The 25,070-nt window shown below is 31.4% G+C and overlaps 1 protein-coding gene across 1 annotated transcript; it reads right to left on the bottom strand.

Annotated features, from left to right (window-relative positions):
- Positions 1-649: 649 nt before the first annotated feature.
- Positions 650-18,039, bottom strand: LOC139511145 (peroxisomal biogenesis factor 3-like). The gene is made up of 13 exons (XM_071297720.1): positions 17,818-18,039; positions 12,965-13,049; positions 11,110-11,156; positions 10,391-10,472; positions 9,396-9,439; positions 8,921-9,042; positions 8,438-8,510; positions 8,020-8,074; positions 7,246-7,399; positions 6,711-6,766; positions 5,148-5,258; positions 2,670-2,766; positions 650-1,866 (listed from the first exon to the last, which is right to left on the bottom strand). The coding sequence occupies exons 1-13, from the start codon at positions 17,894-17,896 to the stop codon at positions 1,777-1,779; spliced, it is 1,095 nt and encodes a 364-aa protein (XP_071153821.1). The 5' UTR covers positions 17,897-18,039; the 3' UTR covers positions 650-1,776.
- Between the last annotated feature and the right edge of the window lie 7,031 nt (positions 18,040-25,070).

Genomic DNA, 25,070 nt, shown 5'->3' on the forward strand with positions numbered 1-25,070 from the left:
CACCTTAATTCAAAGTATCAAATAACAGGAATGTGTGCATGTCCTTGGTCAGTCGTTTTATACTGTACAGAACTTTGTCAGTGATTGTTCTTATTATATAGCATGTTTTGTTCTTTAAAGGTATAAGGATTGATGGCAAACAAATCAGTTTTTGTTACCACTTTCCTTGGCATGGAAGATGAGCATGACTTTGTTGGATTTTTGTTTTTGTGTTGGTGGATTATTGACTAATTCACATTAATCATAGGCGAATCCAGGGGGCCCAGCCCCCTCCCCCCCTTTTCGTAGGAAAAATTTGGTTGATTATATAGGGAATCATTGAAGCATGACTGGAGCTAACAATGTTACTTTCCATATATATTTCTATTTCCAGTAAAAATAGTTGGTCTGCACTCTTCCAATACCTTTCTGAGATAGCCTTCGATGTAAACTTCATCAAAATTTGTCCATTGTATAACTCATAACAAGCACTGGATCTTTCAGTCAGTTGACCCAATAACAGAAGTGTGAGTAAGTCAAAATAAGACTTCTTTCATTTACTAAGATTATCTGTATACAAGAATATTGAAAAGTGTTTTCTATTATTAAAGGTTTGTGTACTGGTACAATGATTGTCTCAATCAATTAAAGGTCATATTAAAGCAAACAATTTAAAAAGATATAAAATTTTATTTCATTTAGTTTTTTCATCATTACAGTCAAGATGGCATGATCTTGGTGATTTACAATATATACATAATCAATAATGGTAATAATAATAATCATAAATAAAACAAACTTAACAGGTTTAAAGGAATAGGTCAGATTTAAGGTCAGAATTATTTTTATGGGTTCTATTTTAATGGATGAAGAAAACCATACATCTTCGTGGATGTTTAATTTCATGGTTTTGTTGAAATCTGTTTACAAACCTACTGTGGAATCATTTTTATTTGTTGGATACCATTTTTGTTTGTTTGGGGGTACAGGTAAACCAAAAATTTAAATGTTCAACAAATTACAAATTTTTTACAGGCTTTGTATTTAATGATTGGCAAAACCACTAGATCAAAATATCAACGAAAATGGAAGTTGTCCTAGATCCACTAAATTTGATACCCATGAAAATAAATGAATCCACAGTTTTGGAAATTTATTATTTATCTAACAAATAATTTTGTGGTTCATAAGTACCCACAAAATCCACAAGAATTGGTGTCCAATAAAAATAATGAGTCAACAGTATATCAAGCCACAGTTAATCATTACATACCAATAATTACATTAGATGTATGTTTCATTATGATACTTTATTCTGATTGGCTAACTGCACATCACGTGTTATTCCGTAAGCAATTGCATTGCTCAATAAAACTTTTCATTCATGATAACATGTGGACCCACAATAAAGTGCACAGGTGAATTAAATAAAACAATAATAAAATTCCTGTTTTCATGATCATTGCTAAAAAAATGCAATTATAAGTATTGAATGCTTCTTTTTGTAACTTCATAGGGTTGTAAAACCTTGGCCGTGTGCACATTTTTAGTATGAAGGGCTTCCACGCTTCAAACAAAATGTACTTCGGTCAACGCTTTTACACATAAATGAAGTTACAAAAAGAAGCATTCAATTCTTAATTGAACCCTTTATTTTGACACTAGATCTTGATCAGTTTTATATCATTCTTAAAAATTTCCACCAACCAAAAGACCCAAACGTGTACATTTTTCCTCTCTTTATAAAATAGTTTATGTGACAAATTAGAGACAATATTGTTTATTACAGGCGTACGGTTATATTGCAAGCTGGTCTGTCTGTTGTTCACTAAAAGCTTCATAAATATTGGCAGCAAAAGTCTTTGTTGGTTCTAACAATAAAATTTCCTACAAAAAGTAAAATAAAACAATGTATGAATACTTTTATATTGGGTATTGCTGTTATACAAAATATGTGTAACCCGGCCTTGTTTAAAAAAAAAATCAGTTATATGTTTTAAGTTTAGTGTGACGTCCTGGTGCAGGATTTTCTTGAAGATTCATTGGTGGCCTTGTGCTGTTTTCTGCTATTCTGTTGGGATGTCATCATTTTTCAAATTATTTACATTTCAAATGCAAAACTCCAATAAAAAGTTACTATCAATGCTACTTTCGAATTTTGTCTGGAATTTTGTCTGCATATTTTTCTCATTTTACTCTTTTGACATAACTATAAAAGAAGGTAAAAAAGTGCTTGCAAAGTTGATTTTTTATTTTCAAGGGCTATAACTCCTCCATCAATATACTATCAGTAGATTCAGCCCTTATATATGGACTAAGTTATTGCCTACGTAAATCTTTTACATTAGTTAAATTAAAACCAGGGTTGCGTTCAATATCGTAGCGGCTACGTAGTGCTTCATAGATTTTGACTATTGAACGTGTAGCTATAGACAAGATGTTACATACATGTAAATATGGATAGTAGCTACGTAGCAGCTACAATATTGAACTCAACCCAGGTGAGAACTGTGTGAGAGCCTAATTTTCTTCCCTACCAAACTTTTTTAGGATACGATTGAACAAAAAAAATAAAAAACTTTTAAATCTGCTATCCTCTAAATGTGGTTTTAGTACTATCTAGAAATATAATTTCTGTTGAAAAAGTATGAATGATATGAATTGAAAACCTATGGTTTATGAAAACTTACCTGTATTAATGGATTAGGAGCATCACTACACAGTTTATATAACAATCCACTGACTATAGGAATTAATTTGGCCATTGGCAATGCCACTTCATGGAAACTGAAATAAACTAGAGGCTCTAAAGAGCCTGTGTCGCTCACCTTGGTCTATGTGAATATTAAACAATGGACACAGATGGATTCATGACAAAATTGTGTTTTGGTGATGGTGATGTGTTTGTAGATATTACTTTACTAAACATTCTTGCTGCTTACAATTATCTCTATCTATAACAGTACTTTCTGTGGAAAATGTTATTGAAAATCTTCAAATTTTAAGAAAATTGTTAAAAATTGACTATGAAGGGCAATAACTCCTTAGTGGGTCAATTGACTATTTTGGTCATACTGACTTATTTTTAGTTCTTACTTTGCTGTACATTATTGCTGTTTACAGTTTATCTCTATCTATAATAATATTCAAGATAATAACAAAAAAACAGCAAAATGTCCTCAAAATTACCAATTCAGGGGCAGCAACCTAACAACCGATTATCCGATTCATCTGAAAATTCCAGGGCAGATAGATCATGACCTGATCAACAATTTTACTTCCTCTCAGATTAGCTCTAAATGCTTTGGTTTTTGAGTTATAAGTCAAAAACTGCATTTTACCCCCATGTTCTATTTTTAGCCATGGCGGCCATCTTGGTTTGTTGGCCGAGTTACTGGACACATTTTTATAACTAGATACCCCAATGATGATTATGGCTAAGTTTGGTTAAATTTGGCCCAGTAGTTTCAGAGGAGAAGATTTTTCTAAAAGATTACTAAGATTTACGAAAAATGGTTAAAAATTGACTATAAAGGGCAATAACTCCTAAAGTGGTCAACTGACCATTTTGGTCATGTTGACTTATTTGTAGATCTTACTTTGCTGAACATTATTGCTGTTTACAGTTTATCTCTATCTATAATAATATTCAAGATAATAACCAAAAACAGCAAAATTTCTTTAAAATTACCATTTCAGGGGCAGCAACCCAACAACGAAATGTCCGATTCATCTGAAAATTTCAGGGCAGATAGATTTTGACCTGATCAACAATTTTACCCCCATGTCAGATTTGCTCTAAATGCTTTGGTTTTTGAGTTATAAGCCAAAAACTGCATTTTACCCCTATGTTCTATTTTTAGCCATGGCGGCCATCTTGGTTGGTTGGGCGGGGCATCGGACACATTTTTTTAACTAGATACCCCAATGATGATTATGGCCAAGTTTGGTTAAATTTGGCCCAGTAGTTTCAGAGGAGAAGATTTTTCTAAAAGATTACTAAGATTTACGAAAAAATGGTTAAAAATTGACTATAAAGGGCAATAACTCCTAAAGTAGTCAACTGACCATTTTGGTCATGTTGACTTATTTGTAGATCTTACTTTGCTTAACATTATTGCTGTTTACAGTTTATCTCTATCTATAATAATATTCAAGATAATAACCAAAAACAGCAAAATTTCCTTAAAATTACCATTTCAGGGGCAGCAACCCAACAACGAAATATCCGATTCATCTGCAAATTTCAGGGCAGATAGATCTTGACCTGATGAACAATAATACCCCAGTCAGATTTGCTCTAAATGCTTTGGTTTTTGAGTTATAAGCCAAAAACTGCATTTTACCCCTATGTTCTATTTTTAGCCATGGCGGCCATCTTGGTTGGTTGGCCGGGTCACCGGACACATTTTTTAAACTAGATACCCCAATGATGATTGTGGCCAAGTTTGGTTAAATTTGGCCCAGTAGTTTCAGAGGAGAAGATTTTTGTAAAAGTTAACGCAGGACGACGACGGACGACGACGACGAAGGACGACGACGGACACCGGACGCCAAGTGATGAGAAAAGCTCACTTGGCCTTTTGGCCAGGTGAGCTAAAAACATAAAAAATTGATAGTAAACAAGATTGTGTCCCAAGTATACTGATGCCCCATCCGCATTATCAATTTCTATGTTCAGCGGACCGTGAAAATGGGATAAAATCTCTAATTTAATATTAAAATTAGAAAGATCATATCATAGGGAACATGTTTGCTAAGTTAAAAGTTGATCGGACTTCAACTTCATCAAAACCTACCTCAACCAAAAACTATAACCAAAACTTTAACCTGAAACGGGACAAACGGACAGACAGACGAACAAACAGATGGACAGACGAAGGAACAGACGGATGGATGCACAGACTATAAAACATATTGTCCATAAATGGGGCATAAAAATAATGGTTTTTGTTTTATTCAAAAATTTCTATAAGTAAACCAATAAAGACAAATTACTTTTCATTAAATCTTAATCAACTAGTAGCAGTACTTCATTTTATCTCTGTAATATTATATATAGGTAATAAAAAGAAATATGTTACAAGCAACTGTCTGTAGCAAATTTGTCATTTCAGTATTAAACCTATTGGTATTGAGATATGTTTGAAGTCTAGAGTTTTACTTACTTCTGTCTATGTTGATCTTCTAACATGTGTTTGTAATGGTCAGCTAAACTGTCTAGTAATTTGGCAAACCCTCTGTCTAAACATAACTTTAATACACTATGGAAGTCAGCACTGTAAATATATAGGCATTTTCTCAATGATGAAAGTTTTCCTCAAAAAAAATTTCATATTCTATCAATATCTAATCGTTTATTATTACTTATCATGAGGTGTTTGAATTATCATTTTTAAAATAATTATCTACACAAATTTATTTAAAATATGAATACAGAAATAAACTGATAAAAAAACTCTGTGATATTTGTTAAACAAATATCAGTAGTTCTTGTGTTGCAGGATTTCAATTGTGAAGGGTATATGACAAAATATGTAGTTGTAAGTTTGTTAGTGGTTGTCATTTGTAGTTCATAAGTGTTTCTTGTTTCTCGTATACATATAGATTAGATTGTTGGTTTTCCTGTTTTAATGGTTTTACATTAGTCATATTTGAGGGCCTTTTTAGAGCCGTTTGGTGTGAGCAAAGGCTTCATGTTGGAGGCCGTTCTTTGACCTATAATGGTTTACTCTTACAAATTGTTACTTGGATGGAGAGTTGTCTCAAAGACACTCATACCACATTTTCTTATAACTATCATGTTCTGAATCTGACATTGTTTCTTAAGTGTTTATAAAGTCCTTAAGGAAGTTCGCTACTCAATTTCAAAATAACAAGCTTTTCATAACATCATTATGTATTGATAGGGGATTAATAAAGGAACCAAAAGAGCTAAAAAAATATATAGGTCTGTGCGCTTGTTTTCGAGATATTAGCCAATGAAGTTTTGGTGGGAAAATGCTCTCTCTTGATTTTTCATAGCTTTATCATTGACAAGTTTAAGTTCTCAAAAACTATTAAAAAATAACAAAGATTTTATAAGACTTTTACAGATGGCTTATAATCATATATGTAAAAGATTTATAGAAAGAAAAATGGGCAATTTTTTTTAAGGGATTCAAATGGATAAAACAGGAGGATTCTGAAAATCTGACAGAAATTCTAAAACAAGACAAGCGAACATCCTTAAGTATCAGCTGTATTTGTTCCAGGCTAAGAAACAGGTGTAATGCAAGTTTCAGCCAGCTATTACTCCTGATTCAAGCCGAATAAAAAACTGTTATTTTTTTATCCTGCAATTCATTTTGTACATTTTTTCCCATCCCAATTTGTTTTTGAATGAAATCAAATGACCTAAACCTGGATCGTAATGAGGACTCCAAATTGAACTGTTATCTCGCAACAAAAGCAGGATAAAAGGAGAATATATACATCTAGTATAAGTTTACACGTAATGTTATCTGTACTCCTGTTTAGTATATAAGAAAGGTTGATTTGCAGGATAAATACAAATTCGCTGTCAATGAAATTTTTCCAACTGTTCATGTAATCTGCACAATATTTCTATTATTTTCATGAAAAAGTAAAATTTGGTTTTTCTAAATGGGCACTTGCAATAACAATAAAAAATTATAAACACAGCACAAATTACAAGAGTATCTAACAAAGGGGGAATTAATTTGACATACCTTTCTATTATATCTTTAGTTTCTGTATGAAGCCTAGCATACATGGCATCATCATCCTTTAATACAAATAAAATGGTGTCAGAATATATTTATAAGGTGTTACTTAATATATGATTGGACATCTTAATCTAGTATTGTAATTAAAATAAAATGTCTGTTTAACATTAAAGTAGAGCTTATGTATCTTAATCAGCATAAATTAGATAAATTATCTCCCTTAAGACATGGTTTTATTTGAAATTACTGTTTCTAATTCATCCCTGAGCGAGAGACTTATGAAAAATATTTAAGCATATGGCTAAATATAAAATCTTTAAAGTAACCCCAAATTTCTTTATAAATATTGATATGAAATACTCAGCTGGAAATACTACCAAAAGATGTTTTACTAAAAGAGGGGGTATGATAAGAGCCATTGTTTGGCTACAAAAAAAGACAAAAATGGTAAACTTAATATCGCCACCAAATGATGCTATTTTGGCAATTTTTGCTGTTTGGCACTAAATGGAAGTTTGAATTTTTGAATTAAACCTACCTGCTGAGAGATCTGGATACAAGGTACCATATATTTACATAAGATAAAGGTCGGTGATAAGTCAGATATATCTGGACTGGTTTCTATTCTCTCTCTAATCTGCTGGAGTATGGCTTGTAAATTATCTATCGTTAATCTCTCTTTTAATGATATACTGGAATAGAAAAATCTTCTAGTGTGTTGTTTTTAAATCACAAAGAGAAATTATAACAACAACAAATACTATCAAAACAAAGGTAAATGCATATCTTTATGACAAGACGTAAATAAAAAAAAACAAGAGTTATCTCCCATGTCTGATGAAAAATAAACTTATCAAAGAAATCTACAAATTCTTTTTTTCTATTTGCACGTGTTCAATATTCTACTTTACTGAGAAGAGTATAATTACTATGAAAAGAAGGCAACAGTTTCTAATATAGTGTAAAATGTGTAAAATATGATCATTTTTGTCACTCTTTTTTTATGCAAAAAATCCTTCTTTTTTTTTCATGAACTGTGATACATGAAACTGACCGTGCAAGGGCTGTATAGCCAGTCAACGTCATTAAAATCTTCTATTTGTTGTAGATGTATAATTAAACACATAACTTTTTTGTAGAAGATCTAAATTATTTCAATTAAGAAAAAGTTATAACTTGCCCTTGATTGACTTGTCAATCAATTTAAAGAACACAATGTTGAATCCATGAATTTAAAAAAAAAAACCAATAAAGCAATGAGCATTAGCACTGTAATGAAGTTTCCCTATGGCTGAATAGTGAATAAACCTACCTTAATATTTCCTTTCTAACAACATGCTGCACTGTTTCTGTCAATTCTGTTAATCCTGTAAAGTAATATATATTGGTTTTGTTTTTTTTAAATTTGAATTGTCTTAAGAAATAGATGCTTATGAAATTTTCTTGAGAAATAGATGTTTGTGAAATTTTCTTAAGAAGTAGATGTTTATGAAATTTTCTTAAGAAATAGATGTTTAACTAAAAGAAAATATATTATGTTGTTGTTCTAAGAGTTGTGTATAAGTTTCATAACATTTGGTTGAGGCAAACTTAACAAAGAGAATGGAAATAAAAAATTCAGCATTTTTTTATTTGTAAAGGGGAATAACTGTAGAACAGTCATACTGATGCCATCAAAATTCAAACTGGATCTTTATTCTGTGGTAATAAGCATAACATCATTAACTAACCTGTGCTGAAGAAATGCTGAATATCTGATAAATATTTCTGTTGAAGTTCTTTAGATATTAATATTTTTTCAGTCTACAATTAAAAACCAAGCATATTAATCTTCTTTTAATACATTCCTTTTTCTTCCAATAAGCATTTTTTTACATACTGCATTTCATGAATAAGAAACGGTTTACTTTTATAAATTGTTACTTGGATGGAGAGTTGTCTCATTGGCATTTATACCACTATAACTATTAGGGATCATCACATGCTATTTAAGGGTGGTGCTCCTCCACAATGGACAGTTGAATTTGCTTTCTTCACAATATGACAATTTCTTCAAACAATTTGACACACTTTCAACTTGAGAAAGATCATATCAAAGAATATGCAGAAATCTGACAAGAAGACAACAGCACATTGGCACAGAATTATACCTCAACATTCAAAGAAATAATATTTTAACCTCAGTCAAAATCTAAATGTCAAAAGAAACTTACTTTTCCATTTTGTTGATGCATACTGTCTATGAACATATAACCACCGATCACATTTAACTGGACTCGTAGAAGTAAGGCCATGATACTACAACTATATACAATACTGACAGTTCTGGCAAAACCTAAAACAACATTGATAGAAAAACAGGTTCAATATATTAAGAAAAATTGAAAAAACATATGCTTACAATGTGAAAGAATTGAGAGTTAATTGTAATCTTTGTCTATATCAATATAAATATGTAACTAAAATTTCATTTTAAAAGAAGAAACATCAAATTCATCTGCTCTTTATTAATAATTCGGTATTCTTTTTTTTTTTTTTTTTTATTTGCAGGTTTGGCTCATCTGTGAAGTAATCTGTACATGTTAGAAGTAATATGTTTCTGTTTAATGATTTCATACCAACTAATTTTGTATAATGCATTCATATGAATTTAGAATTTGTAAACTTTTCAATACTAAATCTACTTACTCATTATTTTCAAGTCTTCCCATAACTGTAATTTATTTTCTGGGCTGAAAAATGAAAAGCATGTATTTTTCCATAATAAAGTATATTTTAATAACCGAAGATAACTGTTTGAAAAAATGTTTTTCATTCTTTTTGGTAATTGGAATGGCATACAGAAAATTGCTTAGATTAACACTAGTTGTTAAACAATATTTACAGCTGATGGCATTTGAGTGTGAAGGTAAAGGTAATATTAAAAAAAAATAGTTAGCTTGCATGCTAGCTGAACTGTGAAGTCAGTATTAGGTTAGGTAAACTACCATCCTTTAAGAGTAGACTAGTTCTACAGATAACCAATCTATCTGTCTGTAGGACTAGACTACTTAGAAAGGAGGGTATTATACCTTATTATAATTATAATAATTTTCATTTCTTGATACATAAAATTGAATAAAAAAGCATTGTTTGACTTTGATAAAATAGTTTCATTCCACTTAAAAGTTTGAAATGAAATATTATGAAACTTTAAATGAAACTAATTGAAGCTATCACATGATGACTGGCCATCAAAATAAGTTTATTGAGGGTGAATTCTAATAACTGTCAATATTTTAAAAGGGTAAATTCCACGTTCTACCACTACATAACTGAAAAAGCTACCATTTTGAATTCTGATTTTTTGTTTGGTATGCAATTTTTAAAAAATAAACATGTTGTGTAACTATGCTGTTGACCTTCGAAATGTTTATATCATGACCAAGAAATGCACTAAGACTGTATATTCGTAAAACCTGAATTGTTTCTTTAAGAGTCTCAATTCCAAAATGTAATCACAGATATATCTTGCCTTTGCAACTCTGACTCATTCGAAAACGTTTAACAATTGTTGAAGCCACCAATGCCAGGAAACCTATGTCTTTGCCTAGCTTTCTTGATCATCATCGAAAGCAAAATCAAAATGATTGGTCTTAAAAGAATAAACATCACAATGTACACAATAATGTAATTCTACTTACTTATTTTTCAATAGCTCTGTTATTTCTTCAGTGTTAAATGTTTTTATCAATGCCTCACGAAGCGTAGACACCATGGATAAAACTGAAACAGAAAATCAATAATCTCTAGAAGTGTCGTCAAATTTCTGTGATCTAGTTTGGTCAAAACAACTTATTAAGAAATGAAATTCTATCAATCTTCATTCCATTGAAAACATTCTCAAATTTCATTTTGAATATTGTGGATTCATTATTATTCGTTGGATAACAATTTTCATAGGTTTAGTTGGTACAGGTGAAGCCCAAATTTAAATGTTCAAGAAATACAAATTTACATAAAGTTGTATCCAGACTTTGGCATATCCACAAAAATGCAAGGTTTCCGGAATCAACGAAAATTGGTACAATGAAAATAAATGAATCCACAGTATAACACTGAAACAACTGAATTGATCTGATAAATACAAAAATTACCCAATTCCTCTTATGATTTTAAAGAAATTTATTACCTTTCAGAATTTTTTTTATATGATTTATTGTGTAAATGGTTCCATTCAGAATATTCATGAAAAACTCACTGGCCATTAGAAAGATACCCCATGAATTATGTTTTGATTCACCAAATTATATCTCTTTTTCGCATTTTTAAGTAACTTATTACTGTACTTCTATACTTATACAACTATATAAAGAAAGGTCTATATAGATTTGTATAATCAATTGGATAAAATGATACTAACCTGTCATATTACAAGTTCTCTGGTTACTGTCAAAATGGTGCTGTTTTCTGTAAAATGAATTATACATAAGGGAATACTGTGGATTCATTTATTTTCGTGGGTACCAATTTTTCGAGGATTAAGAAATACTTGCCTGTTGGTGGATATTTGATTTCTTGGTTTTGCTGAAATCTGCTTACAAGGCTATAGAAAATTAGCTATTTGTTAAACATTTAATTTTGTGGTTTCCCTGTTCCCATGAAATCCACGAAAATTGATATCCAATGAATAATAATCACACAGTAATCCAATTTGAGGGAATAACCATGATAACGAAATTACATTTGTACACCCCATCAACCCCAAAAAATTGGTATGAAGCTCATAGTTGTTCAGTACTAACAACTAAACTGTTGAACATGCATTGCATTAAGGGAAGCAATTAGACAGTTAAGACGAATGACAAAGTTTTTATAGTCTGTTAAATTCATTCATGTTTTTTCATGACAAGATAATTAAGACCTTTAAATATGGCATTGTCCTTGATAACACTTGTTTGTAAACCTCTCTTGATGTATTTTTGTGCTGTCAGGTTGCTGTCTCATTGATGTATACAAAATATCTCCTTTTATTCATATAATTCTAGTTCTGCATGGTTTTTAATCGCTGCAGTTCCAAATTGACAATTATAAATATATGAAACTCTAAACCAGAAACAAATAAGACAGTAGACTTGACAAGAGAAATCTTTGATGGCTCAATAGAAAATTAAGATAAAGTTATGCTTTATATTGTCACATAAACCTTAATAAACAGCTGCGCCATGAGCACATGATACGCCCGACGTCTTGTGTGGAAGTTTTATGCAATAATCATAAATAGTTTCTGAGAAAGTTTTAAGCAATAACCATTTATTGTTTTTGAGACACGGCGGGACATGTGAAAAACCCCCCACCCTGTTTTTTTTATTACAAATATCACTAAAATAAAATTTTGAATCAAACCAAAAAGTATACAGATCTTTAAATTAGTATAACAAAGAAGTGTGTACAGTTTCAAGCAATAATCATAAATTGTTTTTGAGATACGGCGCGACATGTAAACAAAACCATCCCCTTGTTTACAAAATACTCAATAACTCAAAAATAAAATTTTGAGTCATCACCAAAAAGTATACAGATCTTTAGATTAATATAACAAAGAAGTGTGTAAAGTTTTAAGCAATAATCATAAATCGTTTTTGAGATACGGCACGACATGTAAAAAAACCCTCCCCCTTTTTTACAAAATACTCAATAACTCAAGAATGAATTTGAATCATCATCAAAAAGTATACAGATATTAAGATTAATATAACAAAGAAGTGTGTAAAGTTTTAAGCAATAATCATAAATCGTTTTTGAGATACGGCGTGACATGTAAAAAAAACCTCCCCTTTTTTACAAAATACTCAAAAACTCAAAAATGAAATTTTGAATCATCACCAAAAAGTATACAGATATTAAGATTAATATAACTAAGAAGTGTTTAAAGTTTTAAGCCAAAATCAAGAATTGTTTTTGAGATACGGTGCGACATGTGAAAAAAAACACACCCCTGTTTTAGTTACAAAGTGCCGTAACTCAAAAAGTTTAAATCTTATTTTCACCAAAAAGTATACAGATCATTTGACCATCATAAGAAACAACTCTATTAAGTTTCATGAAATTTGGATAAGTCGTTCTCAAGTTACGGTGCGACATGTTTACGCCGGACAGACGGACAGACGGACGGACGGACGGACAGACGGACGGACATTTGTATACCATAATACGTCCCGTCAAAATTTTGACGGGCGTATAAAAATATAGTTCGATACCTTGCTTTGTAAATTTACCTTGCATGGGCTAAACATTCTGAAGCTTCCTTTTCTTGTATTTCTTTAACTTTTTCTTGCAAATATTTGTAAAAATATGATCCACCTAAAACACAATTAAAAGGCAATTCACAGTCCAGATCATCAATTCATATTTTGTAGAAACTATGGTGGACATCAGAAGTGTTTTATTGAGGAGGGATTTTTCTCTATATCTGATTTCTCTATTTTAGGTACAGAACTAAATAACAAAATATGAAAAACTGTTTAGAACTGATATAGATACAGGATCTTTTGGAAATCCTCCACTTACAACGTGTACAAAAACTCTGCAAAATGTTCCAACTTTGTCTTGAACAAAAAAGTAAAACATTTCAGGTCGAGGCAGTCTTACTTTTTTTTAATTATTTAGTAACAGTATTCCTAAGTTAGTTTTTTGCTTTGAGCAATGCAAGTAAAAGATATATAAGCGTTTGACTTTGGCCAAAATATAAAATAGCTGTGTTCAGGGTTTCCCTTGAGCCTTTTTAGTAATGCCCCAAAATGTGCCTAGCTTAATTAAAGTTTTATACTCAAGTGAAAAAAATAATAGTCAACAAAAACAAATATTCCTATCTCACTACTCTTTTTCCTCAAGCAGAAAACACTTTACACAAATACTGATTTTTTTTTACCTGATGTTAATCATTAATGTCTAGTTAATAAAATCTCTCCCTCCCTCCTGACTTCAGGAAGTGGTTATTCAAGGTATAAAACAGTTTCCAACTCCTGTTTTTTTAGCAACAGTTTAGTGGCAAAGGATTTAAAAAAAAAAAATGATTCTAAAAATATTCTAAATACATGTATGTCTTCTGATTACATTTGTATTTCTTAAATAAAATTGAGACTGGAAATGGGGAACATGTCAAAGAGACAACAACCTGACCATAGAGCAGACAACAGTCGAAGACCACCAATTTGGTCTTCAACATAGCGAGAAAATCTTTTCGCCGAAGGTGGTCGTCAGCTGGCCCAAAATAAAATTGTATATTATTTCAGAGAAAATGGATGTCACACTAAACTCCAAAACATATAAATGAACTTAAATTAAAAAATACAAGACTAACAAATGCCAGAAGCTCACGACTTGAGACAGGTGCAAAAATGCGGCAGGTTTTAAACATGTTTTTGAGATCTCAACTCTACCCCTATACATGTACCTCTAGCCAATGTAGAATAAGATACACATAGAAATATGCACAGTAAAACTTAGTTTAGTTTTAAAAGATGACAAAAAGATACATGTATGTTAATCACTTGGGAATTAAAATTCAATGAATAAAAATTTTCAATAGAAGTGAACATAATTCCGCAAAGTGGAAAGGGATTAATATAAGTTGCAAAACTTGTTTCCCAGTCCACTATAAATATATTCTGTTTAAACTAACTAAAATAATTCAGTTATGTTCAGTTACACCTGGATCATGCAGCTTGGTGAATTGATTCCTAAACAAAGATTTGTATGTTTTTTTCGAGTTCTAGAAGAAACAAGGCTTCACTTTATATTCATGTTTTGTATTTCCTAAAATACTTTAATAAGTATTTATGAATTCTACTGATGCAGCTATATTGTTAAAACGTGCCCTTTTGTAATTTTCATGCCATAAATTGAAAAAGGAAATCCCATTTAAACTTTGTTTTTTTTACACCATATACCAGGGACGTTCCCTGAAAGCAGGGAACACATGTATCCCACATTTCCTGACTTGTGCACAACCTGTTCAAAGACAAAGTAGATAGATTTTAAAGCACGAGTCAGACCATTTTTACTCAAAGTCTTTAAGATTTTATCCTTTAACCAGGAACAGAGGTTGGACACAAAGCAAATCAAGATTCACTCAGCAGGTTGAAAGACGCTTCAGGTTTTTTTTTTATTTTCAAAAAAGATCACCCTCGCACACAAACAAATCGTGTGGCATAGCATTTTGTTTGTTTTCCTTGATTCCGAATCATGTAGACGCTTCAATGCAAAAATACCTTGATTTAAAACGCTCGTTGACTACAGCATCGGAAAGGTATCACCAAAACCCAACACTCGTTGACTACAGCATCGGAAAGATATCACCAATAACCAGCAAAAAAAAAAGTAGTGGAAAAGAATGGCCAATAAAAAATTTCGGGTCGCAGTGATTTTACCGGGTCGGTCAGGGGAGGGGAAACAAACAATATTTTATTTTTGGCCTAGAGGTGTTTGCCTGTATCCCTACTGTTTTAAAATTCATCAAGCGTTTTTCTCATCGTCATTATGCAAAATAATTTGTTCAATATAGTATTATCATTTGTTCAACCAATAACTCTAAGTGATGATGCCCCTAAACACATGAATGTGGTTCACTAAAACCAAAGGTTTTGACAGGATGCAACGAACACACAAGTTGTCTATTGCTCTTCCTCTGGGCCCAGAAATCAGGACGAGCTTTAATTTTTAAGACATGAAATGTCATGACATTATTTACCATTGCTAAGGCTTAGTAACTATGGTATTATATGAGGATGAAAGTCCCCTAGGCCTAATACAGTAGAAAAATAAATAAATAAAAAAAATTAAAAAATTGGGAAAATTTCCCGAAATTTTCATTGTACTAATGAACTCAAAATCGTTCAAATTTTTTTTGTCGCTTTATTTAATTCCAGCAGAACGCAGAAATCAACTTCCTTCTTCCGGTCTCTTTGTCGTGAGACTTTGAGTAGTCTAGTACATCTACATCTACGACATATAGGAACTCAAGGAACACAATACCAATATTTCATTTATAATAATTCTTCGTCTTTGATATGAATTAACGTTACCTGATGCATTGCATTTCTTTGTTCACATTGAACATGACATCATAACTTAAATAACGTCACAAGTAAAATCCCTAACAACAGAACCAAAATCGGAAACGTTACGGTATTTCCGTTTCTTTTTTTGAACACATATGTAAGTTACAAACAAAATAATTCATACAGACTTCGTCCCCATTCACAGGTAATGCCTGCCTCATATTAGTATAAAATGACACAGTAAAAATCAGAGGCTTTTATCAAAATATTAGTCCGAGATTACTCTGACGTCCAACGGCTGTTTTGCCAGACAAGCTGGGGCCGTGGGACGTCAGAGCTCGTCCCATATCAAAAAGTGGATATTTGCCCACCCAAAATAGATGCGCTGCTTCGTCGCTTCTGGTGCCGACTGACGGCCTTGGAATTATATAAATCGGGCATCAATCTGTTCATTTTTCATTTATCTTTTCATTTATGTAAGTTTCACCTACCTGCCAACCTTTATTTTTCCATATTTTAACAGTTTTCACAGAGACCCATCGATTTCTGCATTTTGCCTTTCATTTTCAAAGATTATCACGTGACCACGAGAAAACAGTGATGATTTATGCAAATGACCATAATGTAACACCTCGTTCATTTACGATGCAAGTTATCTAAATGTCCGAGAGCTTCCGATTGTAACGTGGTCAGAACTAAATGCTTAATACTGATCTCCTGTAAAGGAGGTGAAAAATCGTGGTTGGCTACTAAATGTTAAACATCGATCTCCTACAAAATTTGCATATTTGAGTCTCGAGGCCACAAACTCTCTCGTAACTTGACGTCCATTTGAAAGTGAAAGTCAAAATGCAGAAATCGATGGATCTCTGTGAAAACTGTTAAAATATGGAAAAATAAAAGTTGGCAGGTAGGTGAAACTTACATAAATGAAAAGATAAATGAAAAATGAAAGGATTGATGCCCGATTTATATAATTCCAAGGCCGTTAGTCGGCACCAGAAGCGACGAAGCAGCGCATCTATTTTGGGTGGGCAAATATCCACTTTTTGATATGGGACGAGCTCTGACGTCCCACGGCCCAAGCTTGTCTGGAAAAACAGCCGTTGGACGTCAGCAGTGATATTGTTTGGCTCAAATAACAGCCGAAATTCGGCCTTTTCCCCTAGAGAAAATTCCCAATTACTGAAAAAAATGGCTTAAAATTCCTCCCAAAAAGTTTTACATTTTCCCCAAACAGTGATGGCATTGGTAGTAATGTTTGTAAATATCGTATTCATGTTATCATTTTGATATTAGAAAGCACTTTTGAGATCCGGTTTTCTGATCAGAATCATCATGGTGTTTGTAACACATGTAGTTTTCAATGCATTGTAAGTACCATCATTGCTTCTGTTTCTTTCCCCTCTCCGAAAGTATCTTTCAGGTTGAAAATGTCTGACAACCAAAACATACATGAAAAAAACAGTGCAAAAAGACAGCAAAGGTCAGGAAAAAATCGGAGATGTGTTCAGAATAAAATATACAAATTTCCCAATTTCAATAAAAAATATGCATTTTTCCCAATAAAAAACGGTAGAGGTAGTTTTGAAAAAAGACAACAATATCACTGGTCAGAGTAAGGGAGCTACCATTTGATTTTTATGGGGGGGCTAGGATGAAATTTGAAAAAAATAGGCAGGACAGGAGTTTAGAGTAAAAAAAAAGGCAGGATGAGACACTTGCAAAAAAAAAAAGTCAGGACGACAATTAAGGTAAAAAAAAGTGAGGATCAACTAAAAAAAAAAGGCAGGACCGAACAGAGTGAAAAATAAAAAGGCAGGACAGAGATTACAGCTAAAAAAAAATGCAGGACAAAATTTTTCATCCTAGCCCCCCCATAAAAATTAAATGGTAGCTCCCTAATCTCGGACTATCAAAATATGTGTTTGTGCAGACAGGGGTTTGTTACAATTGCCGGGTTTACTATCCATACGAACCCCTAGTTTTTTGGGGGTTCGTATGGATAGTAAGCCCGGCCATTGTAAGAAACCCATGTGGGTTATGATGGAATTAACAAAATTGTTTACCTCCGGCAAGAATGCCTCCAAATATAAATTTTCGTTTATGACGCTTTATAAAATTCCACAAACTACCGATTCCTAACATCTTCTTAATTAAAGAAATGTCTTGCCACTGATTTATCACTAGATTTGTTCAAAATTCGTTCGTTCTGACTTCGTGCTCTGCTTCGTGATCAAAATCCAATTTTTCTTTTCGATGTAAAGCACGAACTTTATTTCATATTGAAGTTTCATGTGATTAAAGCACTGTAGTGATTTTATTTTATAATAATTAGTACATACTTCAATGTCGGGTACGGAAATGTTTCGTTTCCGATTTGTTTTATCGTTTCCCTTGAAATGTATAGATATACAAGTTCAGACCAATCTTCCAAATTAAAGATAACTAAACAGCCACATGTTACTATCAATTTAAATCAACTTTTCATATGTAATAGAAACAAAAAGTTATGTTGATATTTATTTTACTTTTACTGAACTGTAATGTTGTTTGTATATCATATCTCTAGTGGCATTTTTATAGATCTTATATCAAGGATCCCGGATCCCGCTTACTGTTACACTATGTACGTAAGCAATTCTCATTTTTTTGTCATTTCCCAGGTCCCGCTAGACCTCATTTCCCGTTTTCACGACACAATAATTTGACTTTCACGTGTCACGCTTACAAAAAATCAGCAATCCCGTGTCACGCTTAGACCCCAATGAGACCCACATTGAGTCATTATGATTTTGTGAAATTATAGTGAAGACCATTAGACTTCTTCTATGAACACTAGTCAATTTCTTTTATTGAGAAGTTGGTCCCAAAGCCTGAATCCTCTAAACTGGTAAAAATATGCCTTTTAAAATCTATTCTATACTTTTTATTCTGCGATCAGTTATAATGTTGGTTATTTGTAAATCATATTTAGACACATTTTTTGTAAATCTTGTTGTGATGATAATATTTGCTGTTTATAGTTTGTATCTACCTACAAAAGTCTGACACGTACATTATTCAGACAACTGTTTTTGATCATATTTGATATTTCTTGTTTTTTAAAGTTTCTTTCTTTCCACCATATTTTTTGACTACTGGTATTTAAAATGTGTAAAAGTCATCTCTATGGAGAAATTAATTGAAGAAGATTTGATTGACAAATTTCTGACATGTTATTGAAGATTTTATTTTGCTGAACATAAACTGGTGCTTTTAAAAATTTAGGTTTTCAGAGGGATTAACCTAGCAAATTATTCATAACTCTATATCTAGTATTGATTTTTAACAAATACTAGATGCTCATCAACTGACATTAGTTGTCTTTTTAACATCACAAACTGTGTAAAAATCATGTCATGTAAATCTATTGACACAGTTGGATCAAAGAAGCAAACTATGCATGGGTTGTCTTTGTTCAAAACTGTAAATAAGGTTCCCATGATATCCAAAGTGGTGTGCCAGATTGTAAAACTGAACAATCAAAGAAATCATGGAAAAGAAGTCAAACCAGTGATACATGTGCACATTACAACGATTCTCTGGACCAAAATAGTTTATCTTCAACTTGATCATACTTAAAGAAGAACAAAATTACAACTTACAACCAGATGCTCCGCAGGGCGTAGCTTTATACGACCGCAGAGGTTGAACCCTGAACGGTTAGGGCAAGTATGGACACAACATTCAAGCTGGATTCAGCTCTAAATTTGGATTGTGATTAAATAGTTGACACAGCATAGGTTTCTGACACAGAATGAATGTGTTCTAATGAACTTAAAATTTTTGTTTCTCTTAGAGCAATTCACTATGCTGTTGAATATTAATCCTCTCAAAAAAATGTTTGAAGAAATTTTCTTTTTTATTTATGAAATTTCAAATGAGAAAAATTGAACCCAATTTTTTTAATCACATCCCCCTTTCCCTTATTCCAAAACTAATCTCAATTAAAATTTCTAATGGAGTTTGCAACAATAACTACTCATTTAAATACATCATAAAATATTAAGATGTAAAAAAACTGCTTGTTATCACTGAATGGTAAAGATTATTTTAATTTATCAGTTGGTAGTAAAAAGTGAATATACATTGTATATTGTATATAACAAAGATTTAAGTTGATTCTGGACAAAGAAAGATAACTCCAATTAAAAAAAAATCTTGCTATTGCACAATATTTTGCAATTAGATATTTCTTGCTTACTATTCTGGACAAAGAAAGATAACTCTAATTAATTTTTTTTTTGATATTTCACAATATTGTGCAATTAGATATTTCTTGCCATTGCGCAATACTGTGCAATTGAAAAGACTTGCTATTGCACAATACTTAATATAATAATTTTAGATCCTGATTTGGACCAACTTGAAAACTGGGCCCATAATAAAAAATCTAAGTACATTTTTGAATTCAGCATATCAAAGAACTTCAAGATTTCAATTTTTGTTAAAATCAGACTAAGTTTAATTTTGGACCCTTTGGACTTTAGTGTAGACCAATTTGAAAACAGGACCAAAAATGAAGAATCTACATACACAGTTAGATTTGGTATATCAAAGAACCGCATTTATTCAATTTTTGATGAAATCAAACAAAGTTTAATTTTGGACCCCGATTTGGACCAACTTGAAAACTGGGCCAATAATCAAGAATCTAGATACATTTTTAGATTCAGCATATCAAAGAACCTAACTGATTCATTTTTTGTCAAAATCAAACTAAGTTTAATTTTGGACCCTTTGGACCTTAATGTAGACCAATTTGAAAACGGGACCAAAAGTTAAGAATCTACATACACAGTCATGACAGTTAGATTCAGCATATCATAGAACCCCAATTATTCAATTTTGATGAAATCAAACAAAAGTTTAATTTTGGACCCTTTGGGCCCCTTATTATGTTGGGACCAAAACTCCCAAAATCAAACCCAACCTTTCTTTTATGGTCATAAACCTTGTGTTTAAATTTCATAGATTTCTATTTACTTATACTAACGTTATTGTGCGAAAACCAAGAAAAATGCTTATTTGGGTCCCTTTTTGGCCCCTAATTCCTAAACTGTTGGGACCTAAACTCCCAAAATCAATACCAACCTTCCTTTTGTAGTCATTAACATTGTGTTTAAATTTCATTGATTTCTATTTACTTAAACTAATGTTATTGTGCGAAAACCAAGAATAATGCTTATTTGGGCCCTTTTTTGGCCCCTAATTCCTAAACTGTTGAGACCAAAACTCCCAAAATCAATCCCAACCGTTCTTTTGTGGTCATAAACCTTGTGTCAAAATTTCATAGATTTCTATTAACTTAAACTAAAGTTATAGTGCGAAAACCAAGAAAATGCTTATTTGGGCCCTTTTTGGCCCCTAATTCCTAAAATGTTGGGACCAAAACTCCCAAAATCAATACCAACCTTCCTTTTGTGGTCATAAACCTTGTGTTAAAATTTCATAGATTTCCATTCACTTTTACTAAAGTTAGAGTGCGAAAACTAAAAGTATTCGGACGCCGGACGACGACGACGACGACGACGACGACGCTGATAGCAATATACGACGAAAATTTTTTCAAAATTTGCGGTCGTATAAAAACAAATGACTCGAAAGTAAATCAAACATTATTTGCATAATGTGCTCTTGCTTAGTCATGTTATCTTTAAACATTGGAGCATTTCTTGCCCTTATTGGAATTCGGTTTTGAAAGAAAGTTCCTGGTAGTTATGAATCATTTATTCAAAACTAATCATAGCACTACAGAGTTTAGTATACGGTATAACAACTAATCATTTGTTGAGACCAATTGTTTGACTGCTAATAATACGTGTGTGTATTTGTTGTGATATATCTCATTGACCTTTTCATAATTTTCCTTTAAACCAATGTGTGTAAAAATTGTTTCTTTTACTGACATAAGTATCATGAATGAAGTCATTTCTCCTTTACATTAGTATATAGATTAGACTGTGATTTTTCTGTTTGAATGGTTTTACATTAGTAATTTTGGGGGCCCTTTATAGCTTGCTGTTCGGTGTGAGCCAAGCCTCCATGTCGAAGGCCGTACCTTGACCTATAATGGTTTATAAATTGTTACTTGGATGGAGAGTTGTCTCATTGGCACTTATACCACATCTTCCTATATCTATTAAGGAATAATAGTACTGACATCAACTGATGAATTTACTGTTGCAAATTCAGTTTTCCAACCGGAGAGCTAGAAAGGTTTTTTGTTCAGTTGGTTGTCCTGCTCATTCAGAAACCTTTCATGACCAATCTTATTTTTCATTTATATAAAAACATGTTCAAATAACGCTTTCCTTAGATGCTGCTTTTGACAAAATATTATTAAAGACTAATATAAAAGACAAAACAATTTCTTTGTAATAATTTTATGTTCACAAATTATCAATGGAAAATACATGTACATGTAACTTCCCCTGCACTTGAAACATGTACATTGTACATTAAACTGCTCCTTCATATGAGAAAAAAATAATCAATTTATGTTTAACACAAGAAACTTCATGATTATGTTCGAATTACACACTTGTGTTTTCAAACAGAGAGTAAATGAAAGCTTAAACAGAATGAAATATTTGCCATATGTTTGCATAATTAAGTAATGGTCTTTTTTCTTCAAAAATTATGTATAACTATTTCTTATTATTGTATATTCATTTATAAATGCAAGGTCTTTTGGGGGAGAAAATAAAATCATTTCACTTCTGGACTAAGAAGATATATAAATAATTAATTTCTTTTTTAATTATTGATAGACAGTAAAGTTAAAGTATGCATAAACTTTAAAAAGACAAACACACATGCCTGTAGAAATTATATTATTAAGAACACATATGGCAAAGAGAATAAAAAATAAATATCATTCTCACATATTTACATACATATATACAAACAATTCATGTGATATGAAAGTCAATATTCAAAACGATCTATCATTCCATTTGAAAATAAATTTATCTTTTCAAAAAACCAAACACTCAAATATTTTACATTCACTCCTTTCAAAGTCATTTTGTTAGTTTATCTGTTCTATCTAAAATTATTTAGAAAAAAATCAAACTCCAATACTTATCAACATAAAAAGTTTACAACTAAATTGATTGAATGAAATTTTGCTCCTAATTGGAACAGAAATTAATTCAAACTGTGGTGTTAACTTTTAAAATATGAACCAAATTTAAAAAAAATCATAAAGACAAATGGATATCTTTTTTTTATTAGAAATTGTGAATACTTCTGTATATGATTGAATAATTAAAAGAATGAATTTCTGATACAGGAAAAAACACATCTCAAAGGACTGTTTAATTCCATGAGAAACCAAATGAAGTAACAACTATTATTATAGGTTACCATACCATCTGACAAAATTTACCAAATACATGTATGTAGTTTTCTTTTAGTAATGTAAACAGCTAATTTAAATGATAAAAATGTAATTTAATATTTCAATAACAATAACTTTTGTGACATTAAATCTTGTTAAGCTGACAAAATAAGCATCTTTTTCCCAAAAGGTTTATTTTATACATGTTGAAGTAAAAACAACTCAAAATTAATATGTGATTCATCTTATAGTATTGATCTACTAACTCAAAATAAGATTACCGGTACATAAATATTAAACTTAAAATAGGAAAACTCAGTGACTTATTTATCTTGATAAACATAAGGCTTTACACTGTTCATGATACATGTATCTGCCAAGTGCCCAGAATCAGTTGTCCACTTAATCATCATGTACCCTTAACGTAACAAATCAAACATCTTAGTAGCTGCACTATGGTACTTGTATATGAGTGAAAATGACAAACCTTATCCTATATGCATCAAATGTGCTCTATGATCTATAATTTATTATGTGTAAAAATGTTTTAAAAACTCACAATGTAATCTATTTCATTGATAACCCAATAAATTACAAATCATTATTACTATGTACAAAATAGCCACAGTTAAATTCTCAATATTTTGATTAATATCTTTCCAAAACTATTTGAATGAATGTTAAGCACTGGAAATGAATTTAGTTACGGTCTTCTTTCAAAAATCTTTAAGAGCAGTAGCCGAAAAAAAAATCAACCAATGGCACAAAACTTCCATATGCACAAAATGACAATGCGAATTACACATATTATGGAGCAATTCTTTGTCCTGTCAGCTGGGGTTGAAGTCATAAAACTTTGCTCAGTGCTCGGAGCACAAAAATCATGCTCGAAACATGAAATCAAGCATTTTGATTGGTTGATTCTCGAGTCTGAGTACAAAAATAGTGCTCGAAAGTTTTATGACCGCAAGGCCTGGTTTCATAAAATTCCGATGAAAACAACTACTGCATTTCAGTCTATAAACATGTAGGATGAACATGCAGATTTTCCAGGTAACTAATCCCAACAATTACAAAGACATATTCAACCTTTTAGTGTAGTGATAAAGATAAATAAGAAGAGAGAACTGTAATTCAAATTCTTTCCCTACTATGACGTAAATTATTATTAAATACAAGAACAGGTAGAATGGAAAGATCTTTTACCACCATATGATTATAAACACATATATAGATATGATAAATGGTAAAATTAAAAATACAAAAGGTGACAGGGCCCCTATTGAAATAACTTATTTCTAAGGTAAGAATTGATGGAAAAATATTTCTGCACTTGTCTTATTTCATATATACTAAAATAATGCAATGATTCTATGATAAATTACAATGTTAACTTTCAAACCAATGTGGCCATAAATTTGTCAAAAGCACCATTTCATATCAAACATTTTTACTATTACTTTTATTCTCCAATTTTTGCAATATTCTTCTACAAACATGTGTTCTAATGCATAGTCATGAGAGAAAATGAGGTAATTATATACTGTATTTAATTTGAGACATTATTTACTTCGGTCATTTTTTACAATATAACATCTAATAACTTCTTGCATAAAACTAAAAATTTTCATATGTATCTATTAAAATATAAAAGTATTTAGAGAGGTTCAAAATCAACAATGTTCCAAAATATTTTTTATGTATATTGAAAGACATTTGCTAAAGTACATACATGACATAATTTTGTTTTAAAGGTGGAAAAGTTTAATGTTTGTGTGCATGATTTTGTGATAAAATAAGTCATATAGCAGGAAACAGGTGCTCTTGTTTTTTTTAAATATGTCTTGTATACAAGTGTCAAAATCTTCTAAAAATTAACAGGATCTCTTTTGAGGTGTATTTTGTGAAATTATAAAAAGAAAATTGGAGGTTACC

The sequence above is a fragment of the Mytilus edulis genome, chromosome 1 (genome assembly GCF_963676685.1).
Source record: "Mytilus edulis chromosome 1, xbMytEdul2.2, whole genome shotgun sequence".
NCBI lineage: Eukaryota > Metazoa > Mollusca > Bivalvia > Mytilida > Mytilidae > Mytilus > Mytilus edulis.

Bases quoted from the DNA above. Each gene is read 5' to 3' on its own strand.
- LOC139511145 (XM_071297720.1), bottom strand. From the start codon at position 17,896: ATGTTAGGAATCGGTAGTTTGTGGAATTTTATAAAGCGTCATAAACGA. The intron at 13,050-17,817 runs GTAAACAATTTT...ATTGTGTTTTAG, and splicing joins TGGAGGCATTCTTGCCGGAG to GTGGATCATATTTTTACAAA. The intron at 10,473-11,109 runs GTTAGTATCATT...TTTCTGTTTCAG, and splicing joins GAGAACTTGTAATATGACAG to TTTTATCCATGGTGTCTACG.